Source organism: Dendrobates tinctorius, unplaced genomic scaffold (assembly GCF_039654945.1).
Source record: "Dendrobates tinctorius isolate UK_male_01 unplaced genomic scaffold, ASM3965494v1 ptg000031l, whole genome shotgun sequence".
NCBI classification, from domain to species: domain Eukaryota; kingdom Metazoa; phylum Chordata; class Amphibia; order Anura; family Dendrobatidae; genus Dendrobates; species Dendrobates tinctorius.
In genome coordinates this window covers 19,357,383-19,373,140 of record NW_027361699.1, presented here as the reverse complement: position 1 = coordinate 19,373,140, position 15,758 = coordinate 19,357,383, and the positions used below count along the sequence as shown (strand labels likewise).

General features: G+C 47.5%; 2 protein-coding genes across 5 annotated transcripts in view; both read left to right on the top strand.

Annotated features, from left to right (window-relative positions):
* KDM4C (lysine demethylase 4C) overlaps positions 1–15,758 on the top strand; it is a 565,453-nt gene that overhangs the window by 69,694 nt on the left and 480,001 nt on the right. For all 4 annotated transcript variants that reach the window (XM_073572230.1, XM_073572231.1, XM_073572232.1 and 1 more), the window contains exon 2: positions 8,094–8,254. In XM_073572230.1, coding sequence (XP_073428331.1) covers positions 8,114–8,254 — 141 coding nt within the window. In that variant the 5' untranslated portion in view covers positions 8,094–8,113. The remainder of the gene's footprint in view (positions 1–8,093; positions 8,255–15,758) is intronic.
* LOC141086285 (uncharacterized) lies at positions 1,411–6,235 on the top strand. Its single transcript, XM_073572229.1, has 2 exons — positions 1,411–4,010; positions 4,450–6,235. Exons 1-2 carry the CDS (start codon positions 3,555–3,557, stop codon positions 5,086–5,088), a joined length of 1,095 nt encoding a protein of 364 aa, XP_073428330.1. The 5' UTR covers positions 1,411–3,554; the 3' UTR covers positions 5,089–6,235.

Below are 15,758 nucleotides of genomic sequence, written 5' to 3'. Positions count from 1 at the left end.
TATGTAAACTTAGGCTGGTTTCACACTTGCGTTTTTTTGCGCTGCGTTTTTGCGCAAACATGCACATGCATTTTTTCCCCTATATTTAACATGGGTGTGCATTGTCATGCGTTTGTACCCGTTTGCATGCGCATGCTGTGCGTCCGACCTGTCTCAAAAAAACCGCTTGCGCACAGAATTCACCCAAAAACACATTAAAGTCTATGGGAGCGCTGACGTGCGCATGGTCATGCGCTCGTCAGTGTTTAAAAACCATGCGCAAAAAAAACAAAACGCATTAAAAACGCATGATGCGTTTTTTATGCGCATTTGCATTGCGCTCGCAGCGCAAAAAACGCAAGTGTGAAAGTAGCCTTAATGGGTGATTTATATTCCGTTTTCATAGAGGATAACTTCATCTTATTTAATATCATTAACATGCATATTGAATTGTCCTGTGACATGATTTTCTATCAATTTATTTAAAGGGAATCTGTCACCCCTTTTTTGAGATATCATATAATGATATCATTCAATTGTGTGTCACATAAGGATTCTCTTAGTACTTTTGCTTCCCCCTGACCCCGCACCTTTCATGCATAAATACCAGTTTATATCGGTTCAGATGTATGTAAGCTGCCGCTGTCCGGTCTGCTGGGTGGGGCTTATTCACCTGGTCCCCCCCCCCCCCCGTCTTGCTCTACGCATTTCTTCTTGTGTAAAGCAAGATAGGGGGGGAGCAGTTGAATAAGCCCCGCCCATCGGACCGGACCATGGCAGTTTACATACATCTGAACCGATATAAAAAAGGTATTTATGCATGAAAGGTGCGGGGTCAGGGGGAAGCAAAAGTACTAAGAGAATCCTTATGTGACACACAATTGAATGATATTATATGATATATCAAAAAAGGGGTGACAGATTCCCTTTAAGCTTTATCATGTTGCATTTCAAAAAAACATGGAAGTAGTAGCAAACTGTAGCACACTAATATGTATATTTAAAGGGGACCTTTTTACTGCTTTTTGCATGTTAGCTTGGCTACAACAGGATAAACGTCATTCTTACTTTTTTGTTCTCTCCAATGTGGAGATTTTGGCTTCCAAAGTTTTGGGCATCTAATAAGATAATGCCACCTTGGTCGAAGGTGAAATGATCAGAGGTCCTTCTTTAGGGTGTTTACTTTTACTCTTCGCCACGGCAGCACCCACTGGAGGTATCGGATCCGCCCATTTGGAACAGGAAACCCTACAGGAAAGATAAAAGGGGCGGTCCGCCTTTCCTCCTCAGTTTTGGTTTCCTGTCCCAAATGGAGCAGGATCCTGCAGGATCTTACCTGGGCCATGCATCCGCCTGTGCGGTCTCCTCGGGAACGGCAGGGGCTGCGGTCCGGAAGCAGCGTCGGGGGAGATTCCGTTTGACGGCTCCCCCCTTGTCTGGTGGCATAGTGGTGATGACCGGGTCCGGGGACGGCCGCCCGGTCTTACCAGGGACGGGCTGGTCCGGCATCCGGAGGCAGAACCCCCCCCCCATCGGTGGGTATACAGCGTGGGAGGTGAGGCCATGAGCGAGCGAACCGCGCGTGTGAGTAGCGGTGGCGCAGGAGCCGGCCGGCGCCCGACGCTCCTATACCCCGGAAGTAATGGTTGAACTTCCGGGGTAGGATGGCGATGACGTGGCGCATGCGCCCTGACACAGGGCGACTTCCGGGGGCACGACAGGAGTAAAGATAAAACAGCGCTGCAACGATGGAACCATGTCGTCCCCCGCAGAGTCGCAGACCCCAGCAGGGGATTCAGCTGGGGGCAACTCCACCAGGGACCGCAGCGCCAGGACAGAGACTGCCCGCAGGAGCGAGGCAGCAGAAACCCGATCCAGACCGTCTCAGCCATCCGACCCGGTATTAAGCTTCACTGGGTGAGTGTGCAAAGTATATACTCTACCTATTAAGCTAACCTCCTCCCCCCCCCCCCTCTCTTTACCTTTGACCTCCCACTTCAGTCAAAGAAGAAAGAAAAAACTAAACATAAAGAATGCGCATTATGTTCAGAGCCTCTCCCTGACTCCTACCCCAAAAAACTCTGCAAACAATGCATGAAAGAGACCAGGCAGGGGTCGACGATATCTTCTAAAGATATCCGAGCCATAATTAGGGAGGAAATACAAGCCATCAACCGCGCCAGCACTCCCTCAGAGTCCAGTCATAAGAAACAGGTCGTTGTTAGTTCAGAGTCAGAGGAAGAACAGGAGTTAAACTCAGGCTCTGCATTCACGTCTTCATCGTCATCCTCGGAGATGGAAGGACGCGCATGTTTTCCACTGGACAGCATAGATAACCTAGTAAAAGCGGTTAGAAATACTATGGGGTGTGAAGAGGAAAGGGGAGCCCAAACCGCGCAGGACATTGTTTGCGGGATTGGCAGAAAAAAAGAGGAGATCATTTCCGGTGATACCGGCAATTAAGGACCTCATCAAAAGAGAGTGGGAAAAACACGACCAGAGGGGTTTTCTCCCATCAGCCTCAAAACGGAAGTATCCGTTCACTGATGAGGACCTATTAAAATGGACTAAAATACCAAAGGTGGATGCCGTCATATCCTCCACTTCCAAACAGACCTCGATCCCGGTCGAGGACGCAGGATTGTTAGCAGACCCATTAGACCGAAAGGCAGAATCTTCGCTCAAAAGGTCCTGGGATTCCACCACCGGGGTAGTCAAACCCGCAATAGCCAGCACATGTACTGCTAGATCAATGCTGGTATGGCTAGATCAATTAGACCAGCAGATTGAGCAAAGAGTGTCAAGGGAGAAACTGCGTGCAGCCATCCCGTTGATAAGAGGTGCAGCTGCCTTTATGGCAGACGCTTCAGCGGACACCCTAAGACTGGCAGCGAGGTCGGCAGCCCTGGTGAATAACGCCAGACGCGCGCTGTGGATAAAAAGCTGGAAAGGGGACGCACAATCAAAATCCAAAATTAGTGCAACCCCATGCGAGGGTGAGTTCCTCTTCGGGAAAGCCTTAGACGAAATTCTCGCCAAGGCAAAAGAGAGGAAAAAGGCCTTCAGTGATTCTCCCATTCCGTTTTATAGGAAAACCTTTAAGAGACGGCCATTCGGGAGAAGAAGACAATCGGACAGAACGAATAGATGGGCCACGAAAGACGAAAAGCAGAAGGGTACCATCTTCAGAGGGCCAACATATAGGAGAGATAAAAATTAAGAGTTTAGACCCACCAGTTGGGGGTAGATTAAAATTTTTTTTTACCAAATGGGAACAAATTACGTTAAGCCCATGGATTTTGAACATAATCAAGGAAGGAATAAAGATTGAATTCCTTCAGATCCCTTATGAGTTCTTTGTTATAACTCGCCTTAATTCCTCAGTCCATCAAAAGGCTCTCGAAGACGAGATTCGAGTCCTACTAGCTAAAAAAGTTTTAGTTGACGTCCCTGAAGAACAACAGGGTAGAGGCTTTTACTCTCCCCTGTTTTTGGTTTCTAAACCAGATGGTACGTTTAGAACCATTATTAATTTAAAGAAGCTTAATTCATTTATAAAAAATTAGAACTTCAAAATGGAATCAATTAGATCCACTATAAAGCTGCTTTTTCCAAATTGCGTAATGGCAGGGATTGATTTAAAAGATGCTTATTATCATCTCCCTATTCACAATAGATTCCAGAAATACCTAAGAGTCGCAGTGGAAGTCGAGGGCAGGATTCGTCATTTCCAATACGCGGCCATGCCCTTCGGGCTTTCCACGGCACCAAGAATATTTACCAAGGTGATGGCAGAAGAGATGGCCTACCTTCGCCAAAAGGACACACTGATCGTGCCATATTTAGACGACTTCCTAATAATTGGGAATTCAGTCAAACAATGTACTGAACGCGTGACTGACGCAATCTCCTCTTTTCAGAGCCTTGGCTGGATCATCAATATCCAAAAGTCCAGACTCGATCCACAATCTCTCCAGACATTTCTAGGATTTCAACTAGATTCCTTGACCCAGAGATGTCTACTACCTCAGGTAAAAATCACCCTCACAAAACAAAAAATACGAGCAGCTATAGATAGACCACGTGTGTCCTTGAGAGGAGCAATGTCACTATTAGGATCACTAAATTCTTGCAGTCCGGTGGGCCCAGTACCATGTCCGTACGCTACAACACCAGATCCTCCAAGAGGATAAGCGACATAGTGGTCATTTACAGAACAAAATAACCCTGTCACAAGAAGTCTTGACTTCCCTAGAGTGGTGGTTAGATGATGACCATTTATGTTCAGGAGTTCCATGGGTTATAGTTCCATCCTGTATCGTAACCACCGATGCCAGTCCCCAGGGCTGGGGAGCCCACATGGAGAATGGGTTTCATCAGGGAAGGTGGAGTAGAGAGGAATGCGAGTACTCATCTAATTTAAAAGAACTGACTGCAGTGTTCTATGCTCTATACAACTTCCTTCCGCAGCTCCAACAGAAGCATGTCAGGATCCTATCGGACAACACCACCACAGTGGCCTATATAAACAGACAAGGAGGAACTCGATCAGAGACTCTGATGTCTTCAGCGGCAAGAATTTTAAACTTAGCAGAAAACTATTTTTTGTCCCTCTCGGCCCTTCATATCAGAGGCGAGAGCAATCAAAAGGCAGACTTCCTAAGCCGACACACTCTACGACAAGGAGAGTGGTGCCTCAATCAGAAGGTCTTCAGGGACATTGTAGCCTTATGGGGACAATCCGAGGTGGACCTTTTCGCCACAAAGGAGAACAGGCAGATAAAAACATTTGCCTCCCTATCTCCGTCAGATCACCCAGACATACTAGACGCCTTTCTAGCTCCATGGAATTTCAACCTGGCGTATGTGTTCCCTCCATTGATCCTCCTACCTCAAGTAATTCGGAAGATCAGAGACGACAAAGCAAGGATAATCTTAATAGCACCGTTCTGGCCAAAAAGACCGTGGTTTTCGTGGCTGCAGATTATGTCAATAACAGATCCTTGGGTCCTTCCTTCGACTCCCAATCTACTCTCCCAAGGCCCCTTTTTCCACCCTCAAGTGCTCAGCTTGCACTTGACGGCGTGGAATTTGAGAGGCAGTTACTGAGGACAAGAGGATTCTCTGAGTCTTTAATTACTACACTACTACAAAGTAGAAAACAGTCCACAACCCAAATTTACACTAGAATATGGAAAAAATTTCTTCAATTCCATACAGTACCTTATACAGCAGAAGTTCCGATAATCCCAATCTTGGAATTTCTGCAGAAAGGGAAAGACTTAGGCTTAGCAGTAAATACGCTAAGAGTACAAATATCGGCATTAGGAGCACTATATGGCCATAATATAGCAGGCAACAAGTGGATAACTCGATTCATTACAGCATGTGAACGAATAGCTCCAATCCACATACCCTCCGTCCCTACATGGGATCTAAATCTGGTCTTAAACGCCCTAACGGTAGACCCCTTTGAGCCGATCGACACAATACCCTTCAAATACTTAGCACTTAAAATGGCCCTCTTAGTAGCACTGACCTCAGCTAGAAGAGTGGGTGATATCCAGGCCTTGTCAATAGATCCACCTTTTTTCCAAGAATACCAAGACAGATTGGTATTAAAACCAGACCCTGCCTACCTGCCAAAAGTGGCAACAAAATACCATAGATCTCAGGAGATACTCCTCCCAACCTTCTATAAAAATCCCTCTACTCCGGAAGAGCAGAAGTTCCATACTCTGGACGTCAAAAGAACTGTCCTAAAATGTATTGAGAGGTCCAACAGTTGGAGGCAGAGTAGGGCCCTATTTGTTTCATTTCAGGGCTGTAAGAAGGGGTATGGAGTCACAAAGAGCACCATTTCCCGGTGGATCAGAGAGGCCATTCGTTTAGCCTACTCCGCAAAAAACGAAGATCCTCCAGGGAACATCAGGGCGCATTCCACCAGGGCAATAGCAACCTCTTGGGCGGAAAAGGGAGATGTTCCGATTGAAACTATATGTAAGGCGGCAGTTTGGTCATCCCCTTCTACCTTCTATAACCACTATAGACTCGATCTTTCATCAACCTCTCACTTAAGCTTTGGCAGGACTATCCTTGGCACGGTGGTCCCACCCAGGTGAAGGTCTCTGGAATCTCTCCAGTGGGTGCTGTCGTGGCGAAGAGTAAAAAGCCTGATTACTTACCGGTAATGCTCTTTTAATGAGTCCACGACAGCACCCGCTCACTTCCCCCCCTAAAGATATCAATAGTTAAAGTATATCAATCAAATAATGGATAAGAAAGATGTTAAAATAAGAGAACATTGCCTAATCCTTGGCAGTCCTTCTGGTACTCTGAAACGTAAAACTGAGGAGGAAAGGCAGACCGCCCCTTTTATCTTTCCTGTAGGGTTTCCTGTTCCAAATGGGCGGATCCGATACCTCCAGTGGGTGCTGTCGTGGACTCATTAAAAGAGCATTACTGGTAAGTAATCCGGCTTTTTTTCCCCTGTATGGCATTTGCCCATTCATAAGAAGGTAGCCTCAGACAGGGGGGAAAATATGCAAACTCCTCCAGAGACTGCCAGAAAAGGCATTTTCAAGGACCTAAACCTAGGAAAACTGCATTTTAGTCAGCTGTTCAGCCACATTTTCTTACTAAGACTTAAGGTTCTGTCACACTTAGCGATGTACCAGCGATCCCGACCAGCGATATGATGCGGTCAGGATTGCTGGTACATCGCTAAGTGGTCGCTAGTGAGCTGCCACACAGGCAGATCTCACCAGCGACATCGCTGGGGACGGGGGTCGCTACTTACCTGTCACACTAGGCGATCCTGACGTCCTCCCGCCCGGCTCCACGCTCGTTGCTCGTCTCTCCACAGGAAGCGTCGCAGGAAGCTGACGACGAGAAGCGGTCCAGGACGTTCTCGCGCGATCAGCGATAACCAGCGGGGGAGCGGGTCGGAGGTAAGTATCAGACACAGCAATGTCGCTAGCAATATCGCTATAACGTCATAAGTTATAGCGATATTGCTAGCGATATCGCTTAGTGTGACAGTACCTTAACAAAAGACTTTTGTTTTTCCTTAAGGCACGGTGTGTGAAATCAGAAATTTTCTATAACTTGCCCGAATTTCATGAACACCCTTTATAGAGTACTTGTCATTTTAATCTAATTTCATGAATCAATAATACTCATGAAAATATGAAAGTTTGTAATATATCTTATCGAAGTCAAAGAAATCTGCTGTCCTCCATGTCTGATCTTTCATTATCACAATACTAAATTTTGAGTAAAATTTTTCAGTAAAAACTGAATTTGGTGAAGCCCTATGCTTACATCACTGAGAAAGGAGATGGTATCTGCTGCTAAGATTCTCTTTAAATGGGAGAACGGAGGAGCTCTGTGCTTCTGAAAATGAATGAGCAAAGCGAGAAGCAGATTTCTTTGAGACAAATTAGAAAAGTTAATTTCATGTGTACTATTGATATTGAAATGTAAATTAAAGGAGGTTTACCATGAATAGATCTGGGAATAAAACAAGTTCCACAGTTGGTTGTATTAATAAAAATAAAATGTCCCTGTGCTGAGAATCTTATACATGTCCTCCTGCTGTGTACTGTGTAATGGCCGTGTCATGGTCTGATCATACCACAGCTCCTGGGCAGGGGTGGAAGCAAAAGTGTATACAGAAAGAATAGCATGCTTTCGCAGCTGCTGATTTCTGTAAGGAAATAAAACTCTGCCTGCCTGTTTAAAAACTTGTTTTACCTCCCAGAAAGCATCAGCTTTGATCCTCTGCTGTCCTGTCTGTATACTTTCTTTTGCATTCTCCCTTGCCCAGGAGCTGTGGTAGATCTGTCTGTTTCCCTCAGCACAGGAACTTTTTGCATAACTTAGAATAAAAAATAAGATCTATTAATTATGATTTTTTTTTTTTGCGGGAGAACCTCTTTAAAATGACAGTTCCTCGTGAATCTTAACAATCATGACTACATGTTGACTGCATGTCTTGCTTACTTTGATGTGCTGCTTTAGTATAGGTTTGGCATATGAACAGACTGGCCTATGGAAATATATATTATATCTGTTATCGGAAAATATCTATCTATTTTTTTTTTTTTTTCCAGCATTACCCATATTATTCAACATGAATGCGAAGGACTCTGATGAGCAGAACCCTGCATGCAAAATTATGACTTTCAGGCCAACAATGGAAGAATTCCGAGACTTTAACAAGTATTTGGTCTATATGGAGTCTAAAGGTGCACATCGATCTGGATTGGCAAAGGTAAGGTAACAGGGTAAATTAAAGGGTAACTAAACTTTTATCTATTTTTCATTCTATTCATCGTGGAAAGTTCTGAAAGTTTGTAATGGACTTTTCTTGTTGTTGTGCAACGTCTGTACTCCATATCGGTGTAATTGGTGTACGGATCCTGTCTGTAGATGAGGTGGTACATCAAGAGAATTTTTGCTGCTAAGCCAGGTAATTCTCTGACTTGATGTCTCCTCTGAGTGCTCTGTTTAGCTCTTTGTGTCCTGCAATCTGGCATCGCACCAGGAGTGTCCGATTCCAGCACAGAAGACGCACTCCTGTATTGCTGCAATCTCTCACTCACAATGTAGTGTTATTGGAATCATTTTGGTTTACATATAAGGGTTCATACTCTCATACGAGACACTCGGAAGAGTCTCACTCGTCAATACCTGGCACTGCCGCCGGCGCTTGGTAGCGGAGCATTCTGCTGCATAGAAATATATGCAGCTGAACGCTCTGATCCGAGTGCCGGGTATTGGCATGCGAGTCTCGTCCGAGTTTCTCACATGTGAGTATAAGGCTGAGTTCAGACGTTGCATTTTTTTGCGTTTTCGCAGCTGTTTTTAACGTGATTTTGCTGCGAAAACGCAAAAATAACCCAGCATCCCATGCAATCCTATGGGATTCCACAATGCTGTGCTATTGCTGCTGATTTCCCCGCAGCGGAATCGCATCGCGGAAAAATACGCAGCATGCGCATTAATTTTGCGCAATTGCGGCGATTCCACCCACATAGGAATGCATTGTTCTGCTTACTTTCCGCATGTCGCTGTGCCCACCACGCGAAAAGTAAGCAGAACATTTGCGGATGGTACCCACGGTCCGGAGGAGAGGAGACTGTCCTCCGGTCTCTGGGTACCATATCCCTGTAAAAAATAGAATTAAAATAAAAAAAATCGTCATTCTCACCTTCCGATGTCCCTCGCAGCGTCACCAGGCTTCAGCGATGCTGCCGGCAGGTCCCATTCCCAGTGATGCTTTGCGGCAATGACCTTTGTTAACATCGCGGTCTCGCGACATCATCAAAGGTCATTGGCGCAATGCATCACTGGGAGCGGGACCTGCCGGCAGCATCGCTGAAGCCTGGTGACGCTGCGAGGGACATCGGAAGGTGAATATAACCCGATTTTTTTTTATTTTTAACATTAGATCTTTTTACTACAGATGCTGCATAGGCAGCCTCAATAGTAAAAAGTTGGTCACCCTCGCCACTGTGTTTGACGAGTGTGACCAACCTGTCAATCAGTTTTCCAAGCGAATGGAATTCTCTCGGTAACTTCCGCAATGTGTGCACATAGCCTTAGCTCTTAGTCCAGTGGGGAGGAGTAAAAGTAAAACAGCAATTTTACGGGGGAAAAAAAAAAAAAATATTATATTATAATATAATATATTTTTTTGCTTTTATTTTTGCAGCGTGATGAGTAGTGTAAAATTTAGAGTTTAACCTTATTCTGTAGGTCAGACCGAATATGGCAATGTCACAGTTTTTTTTGACAAATGCATAAGGTTTATGCAAGGACTGAGTGTTTTCAGTGTTGTCCCTTATATTTCAAGACTTCTGTAATTTTCCCTGGCTGGTGGATAATAGCTTCTGGGGGTGAGTATGAACAGGGGGGAGGCATATTCACCTGTCCCTGCGCTCTGCTCTCTTGTGTCCTCTGCAGTGACATTCAGGTCATAGGGCGCAATTGCGCCCCCTGCCTGCACAGTCACTGCAGAGCCTGCAACGCTGATGAGCAAGGGGCAGCAACTGAGGTGAGTATACAGTGGTGTGTTTTTTTTTTTTGTTTGTTTTTTTTTGTAATGGAGGCAGCAGCAATATGATGAGGCCACTCGCTGTGCAGCATTATCTGGGGCCACTCGCTGTGCACCCTCGGCTTATACGCGAGCCAATAAGTTTTCCCAGTTTTTTGTGACAAAATTTAGGGGGGTCGTCTTATACATGGGTCTGCTTATACACGAGTATGTACCTTATCACTTTTTTTTTTTTTTTTTTTACTTGTGACATGTTGCTCCATCATGCTTAAAAAAAAAAAAAAAAAAAAAAAAAAATTGGTCATCACCACATTGCTCCTGGATTGTTGGTAGAACATTTTTTTTTTTTTCTTTTATTTATAGCGGTGTTATTGGGCAAAATTGTTAGTGAACCTAACACATGAATAGACTCAGGATGCTTTACTGTTGACATGATACAGGACTCATCTAAGTGCTCACCTTTTCTTCTCTGGACAATTATTTTTCCAGATGTCCATAACTGTATGAAGGAGGCTTGATCAGAAAAAAATTAACTTTTGCAAGAAGTACAAGGGTCTGACTTGGGGTATAGTTATTTTTTTGATGGAGCTCCCTTTAGACTGGGTGCAACATCTAGAAGATTGATTGTCTAGTGAGGAAAAAGCGCACGCTACTATGAATCTTGTGTTAAAGCACACTGAGACCATTTGTGTGGGATCGCTTTTCATCCAAGGGAGTGGCTGAGCTCCTCCCGAGAGCAATTTCTCCCAACCATCCAGGAGCAATTTGATGAAAAAACATTTTTCTTTCCTTTGGGATGGTGGGCCTAATTACAAGGGGCTAAAATGATGACTAAAGGTTCATCCACATGGACTAACCGGTGACACTAAATGATCGCTGTTCGACAGTTCAATAACCTATTTTCATAGACCGAACACATTAAATGATGTGCACTGAGCTATCTGTAATAGATCCCTCAAGTGCACATAGGCTGCTAATGTTCCAGGCAGTGGGAGTCCTACTTGCACAAGACGAGGAATTTGTCAAAAGCTTGAAAACTTCTGAAATGCTTATAATTGTACTTGAGTAACCATAGAAACTTCTTGCTAAAAAAATTTGAATACCCTGTAGCAGCAAACTTGGGGAAAAACAAAATTTGTTTCTGTCTCAGAACTTTTTGTCATAATTGTAGGTCACACTTGCTCAGTTTTTGAAGGAACTCTGCAGGGAATTTTTGGAAATATCTTGGAGAACTAACCACATACTGTATCTTATGTGGATGGAGGTTTGGTCAAATCTTTGTGTCTTCCATGTTATCCTAAACAGACTTTGCTGAGATCAGGACTCTGCGGGTTTTTACTTTTATAACTTCCAGGACTTTATTCTTCTCTCCATGATGGTTAAGTAGTCGCCTGTATTTCTCAGCATCGAGAACACCAAGAAATGGGCAACTTTGAGCATTGAGGACTGTAGGCTGAGTGGTTGCACAAGGAAGCTTAGTGCAGCAGATGCGAAATATCATGGATTGAAATTAGAAAATGTCCAGCAATGCCATCAGCTCAGAACTAGCAGCAACTAGTGGGGACCTAACCACACCAAGTCTTGCCAGAAGTGATCTTGGTGGTACAATTTCCTCCAAAAGCTATATTTTCCAGGACGTCCACCTGACAGCACTATGGAGGACGTCCTCCTCCTCCTTACAGGGACAGGAAAGCACACGAGAGGTTAAAAGGCCATGTCCCACCCCCTTTCCCTCAGTGTTTTTCCTGTCCCTGCACGGAGGGACACGCGAGAGCTTACCGGAGGGACCCAGGGGATCGTGCGGCCGGTCCAATCCTTCCCCTGTCAAGAGGTCCCGGAGCCGAAACTTCCCGGTGGGGAGTCCCTCGGTTCCAAAGGCCAGGAGCAGGACGGCGCTCCTGGAGGGAGCCGTTCCTCCCGGTGGGGGGGCTCTCGGCTCCAGGACGGGTCGGCTCCCCGCAGGCGGCTGGCCATGCGGGCACCGACAGAAGCGGGGCGGCGGGCCGAGCCCGCAGAACGACGCTGACGCTGGGCAGTGGAAGCCGGAGGGCTCGCGAAGAGCGCGGTCGCGCGCAGATGCCCGGCAGGAAGTGGAGGCGCGGCTTACCAGCGTCACATCCGGTGACGTCAGACGCCGGTTTCAAATCCAGGGCGCGCGCGCTCCTGGACCAAAGCCTTCTCCAGAGTCGTCACAGGCGGTTCCAGGCTGTGTGACTGCATCGGACGCCAGGGGATGGAAGGCAACACTGCATCTGGTGGAGGGGTAAGTGCGCATAGCGCAGACCACCCTCCCCACTCGTCCCCACAGCCCAGATCTGATGAGGTGCCCCTTATATTATTAGGAAAAGGGAACCCCGGCTGAGTCCCCCTCGGGAAAGGACCCGGCGAAAGCTACCGCCAAATCAGTCAGATGTCCGGTGTGCAGAGTAAAGCTGCCAGACACCTATAGCAAGACCCTATGCGGTGCCTGTACCTCCAGGGTCATAGGCGAGGAACAGCCATCTCTGCTTTCCGAAATGAGGTCGCTGATAAGGGAAGAGATTCAGGCCTCTACGTCCCGGCGTCGATCCCCCAGCCCTGGGCCAGGTCGCAAGCGTCCGAGGTGGGAACCAGTCCCAGTATCAGAGTCGAGCCCTAGCGAAGAATCCGATTTCCGGAACTCAGATCAGGAGGAAGAAGGCGAGATCCTGGGGGATAGTCAGGAACAGAACAGAAAGTACCTGTTCAGACTGGAGGATACGGACGAGCTGGTACACGCGGTCAGAAATACCATGCAGATGGAAGAAGTCCCTAAGCCACAGTCCAGACAGGACTTAATGTTTGGAGGACTGGTGTCCCGCAAACAGGTGGTGTTCCCTGTGAGCGAGCACATCAAAGCAATGATCCAGGAGGAGTGGAAGGAAGCAGAGCGTCGGTTGACACTCTCCCGAAACTTTAAAAATAGACTGCCCTTCGATCCCGAGGAAACTCGGGCGTGGGAAGAGGTCCCTAAGATCGACGTCCCGGTTGCCAAGGTTACGAAGAAATCGGCTATCCCAGCCGAGGACTCGTCCGGTCTTCGAGACCCAATGGATAGAAAGGCGGACGTCTTGTTAAAAAGAACATGGGAGACGTCGGCGGCCCTGATTAGAGCCAACATAGCAGCCACCTCGGTGGCCAGGTCTATGTTCCTGTGGTTGGGGCAGTTGGAGGAAAACCTAACCAACAAGACCCCGAGGTCAGAGATTCTAGCATCTCTTCCTCTTTTGAAATCAGCCACGGCGTTCCTGTCGGATACGTCGGCGGAATCAGTTAGGTTTGCGGCCAGAAACAGCTCCCTCTCTAATGCGGCCCGGCGAGCAGTCTGGCTTAGATCCTGGTCGGGAGATAACCCTTCTAAGGTCAAGTTATGTGCCATCCCTTTCTCGGGTCTGAGGGTGTTTGGTCCAGCCCTGGATAATATCCTTGAGCTGGTGTCTGATAAGAATAAGGGATTCCCGGAAGAAAAGCCCAGACGGTCCCAGTCCTTTCGGAGAGGCTCCTTCTTCAGGGGACAGTCAGAGTTTAGGGGCCGGGCGAGGTCTAATAGAAGCTCCTACAGAGGCTCCTTCAGCCAAAGTGGGAAGAGCAGAGAATCCCCCATTTGCATCGACATCTAGGTCGAGGAGACAATGACGCCATAGGCATTGGGGGGAGACTTCGCCACTTTGCAGCAAACTGGTCGCGAGTCACCAACAATCAGTGGGTTCTCAGAACCATCAGAGAGGGTTACAGGATAGAGCTCTATTCTCCTCCCCCCGACAGATATATTGCCCCCACTGTCGTCCAGGAGGACTCCGCAATGTGGTCGGATCTTCAGGACATGCTAGACTCAGGGGTCATAATACCAGTTTCACCATCAGAAAGAGGGAAAGGTCACTACTCTTCCCTGTTTGTAATTACAAAAAAATCCGGAGAGGCCCGCACCATCATAAACCTGAAGCCACTAAATGCTTGGGTCAGATACAGGAGGTTCCGGATGGAGTCAATCCGATCCGCAATTCCTCTGATAGACAGGGACGCAGTTATGTGCACCCTAGACCTAAAAAAGGCATATTATCAGGTTCCTATTCATCCCTCATCCCAAAGCCTACTAAGGTTTGCGATCAGTTCACCAGCCCGGACCTGCCATTTTCAGTTCCAGGGTCTTCCATTCGGGCTGGCCTCAGCTCCCAGGATCTTTACAAAGCTGGTGGTAGAGGTGGTGGCCTACCTGAGAGATCAGGGTATTGTGATTGTGCCGTACCTGGACGACTTCTTACTGGTGGCAAGATCCAAGGAAGCGCTCATCCGAGACAGGATCCGAACAACTACTGTGTTGGAGTTCCTGGGCTGGGTGATCAACTGGGAGAAGTCGGACCTCACTCCAAACACCAGAAAGGTATTCCTGGGAGTCCTCCTAGACTCAGCCGACAGAATATCCTGGCTACCCGAGCAGAAGCAGAAGTCCATTCAGGCCAGAACCAGAGGTCTGTTGAAGCGTCAATGCTCCATAAGGGAAGCAATGGAGGTCCTGGGCCTTATGACAGCCTGCATCCAGTGTGTCCGTTGGGCCCAATTCCACTCGCGGTTGTTACAAAGAGAAATTCTCGCGAGGTGGGACAGGAGTCAGGCGTCGCTAGACAAACCCCTAAGACTCTCTGGACGAGTAAAGGAGTCCCTTCGCTGGTGGTTACAGGCCAGGAATCTTCAGGTGGGCGTGCTTTGGACAACCTCTCCATACGTGGTAGTCACCACAGACGCAAGTGCGTGGGGATGGGGAGCCCACATAGAAGGGAAGATCTTCCAGGGGAAGTGGCCAGCAAGCATCAAGGCCAGATCCTCCAATTTCAAGGAACTCTTCGCGGTCTGGGAAGCGTTGCGGAGAAACCGGTCGGTACTAAAGAGTCGTCATGTCCGCATTTTATCCGACAATACGACGACAGTGGCATTCCTGAAACACCAAGGAGGAACCAGACATCAACCACTTCAGGCACTGGCGGAAAAGATATTCACGTGGGCAGAACGGACAGTTCGATCCGTGACCGCGGTACATCTAGAAGGTTCCCAAAACGAAGTGGCGGACTACCTGAGCAGACAACAGATCCACCCGACAGAGTGGGAACTGAACATAGAGATCTTCAACCAGCTTTGTCAGCGCTGGGGGAACCCCAGTATAGATCTCTTCGCAAGCCGCAAGAACGCGAAGGTTCCCAGATTCTACTCCTTAAATCCGATGGACCATCCAGAGGGCGTAGACGCCCTGAGTCAGACTTGGGGAGAATCCCTCTCTTATGCGTTCCCACCACTGGCCCTCATACCGGCAGTGCTCAGAAAGATACGCGAGGACCACGCAAGAGTGATATTGATAGTGCCATACTGGCCGAGGAGAAGCTGGTTTTCCCTTCTGGGAGCCATGGCAGTAGAAGATCCAGTCGAGCTGCCCTTGTGGAAGAACATCATCCACCAGGGCCCGATACACCACCCGGACCCAGCAAGACTCCATCTATCGGCTTGGATCCTGAGAGGGACATCCTGAAGGCAAAAGGATTGTCGGAGCAGGTCATATCCACCCTACAGGCCAGCAGGAAGCCGGTGACGTCGGCAATCTATCGGAAGATATGGAGGAGATTCTGTCTGGAGGGTGGCAGGTCCGAGCTCGTGGCAGGTACCCCGGATCTCCCTAACATACTAGGGTTCCTGCAGGCAGGCTTTAATAAAG

Coding starts and splice junctions, on each gene's coding strand:
- LOC141086285 (XM_073572229.1), top strand. CDS start 3,555: ATGGAATCAATTAGATCCACTATAAAGCTGCTTTTTCCAAATTGCGTA. Junction 4,011..4,449: donor AGAGATGTCTACTACCTCAG/GTAAAAATCACC, acceptor TTCCTTCCGCAG/CTCCAACAGAAGCATGTCAG.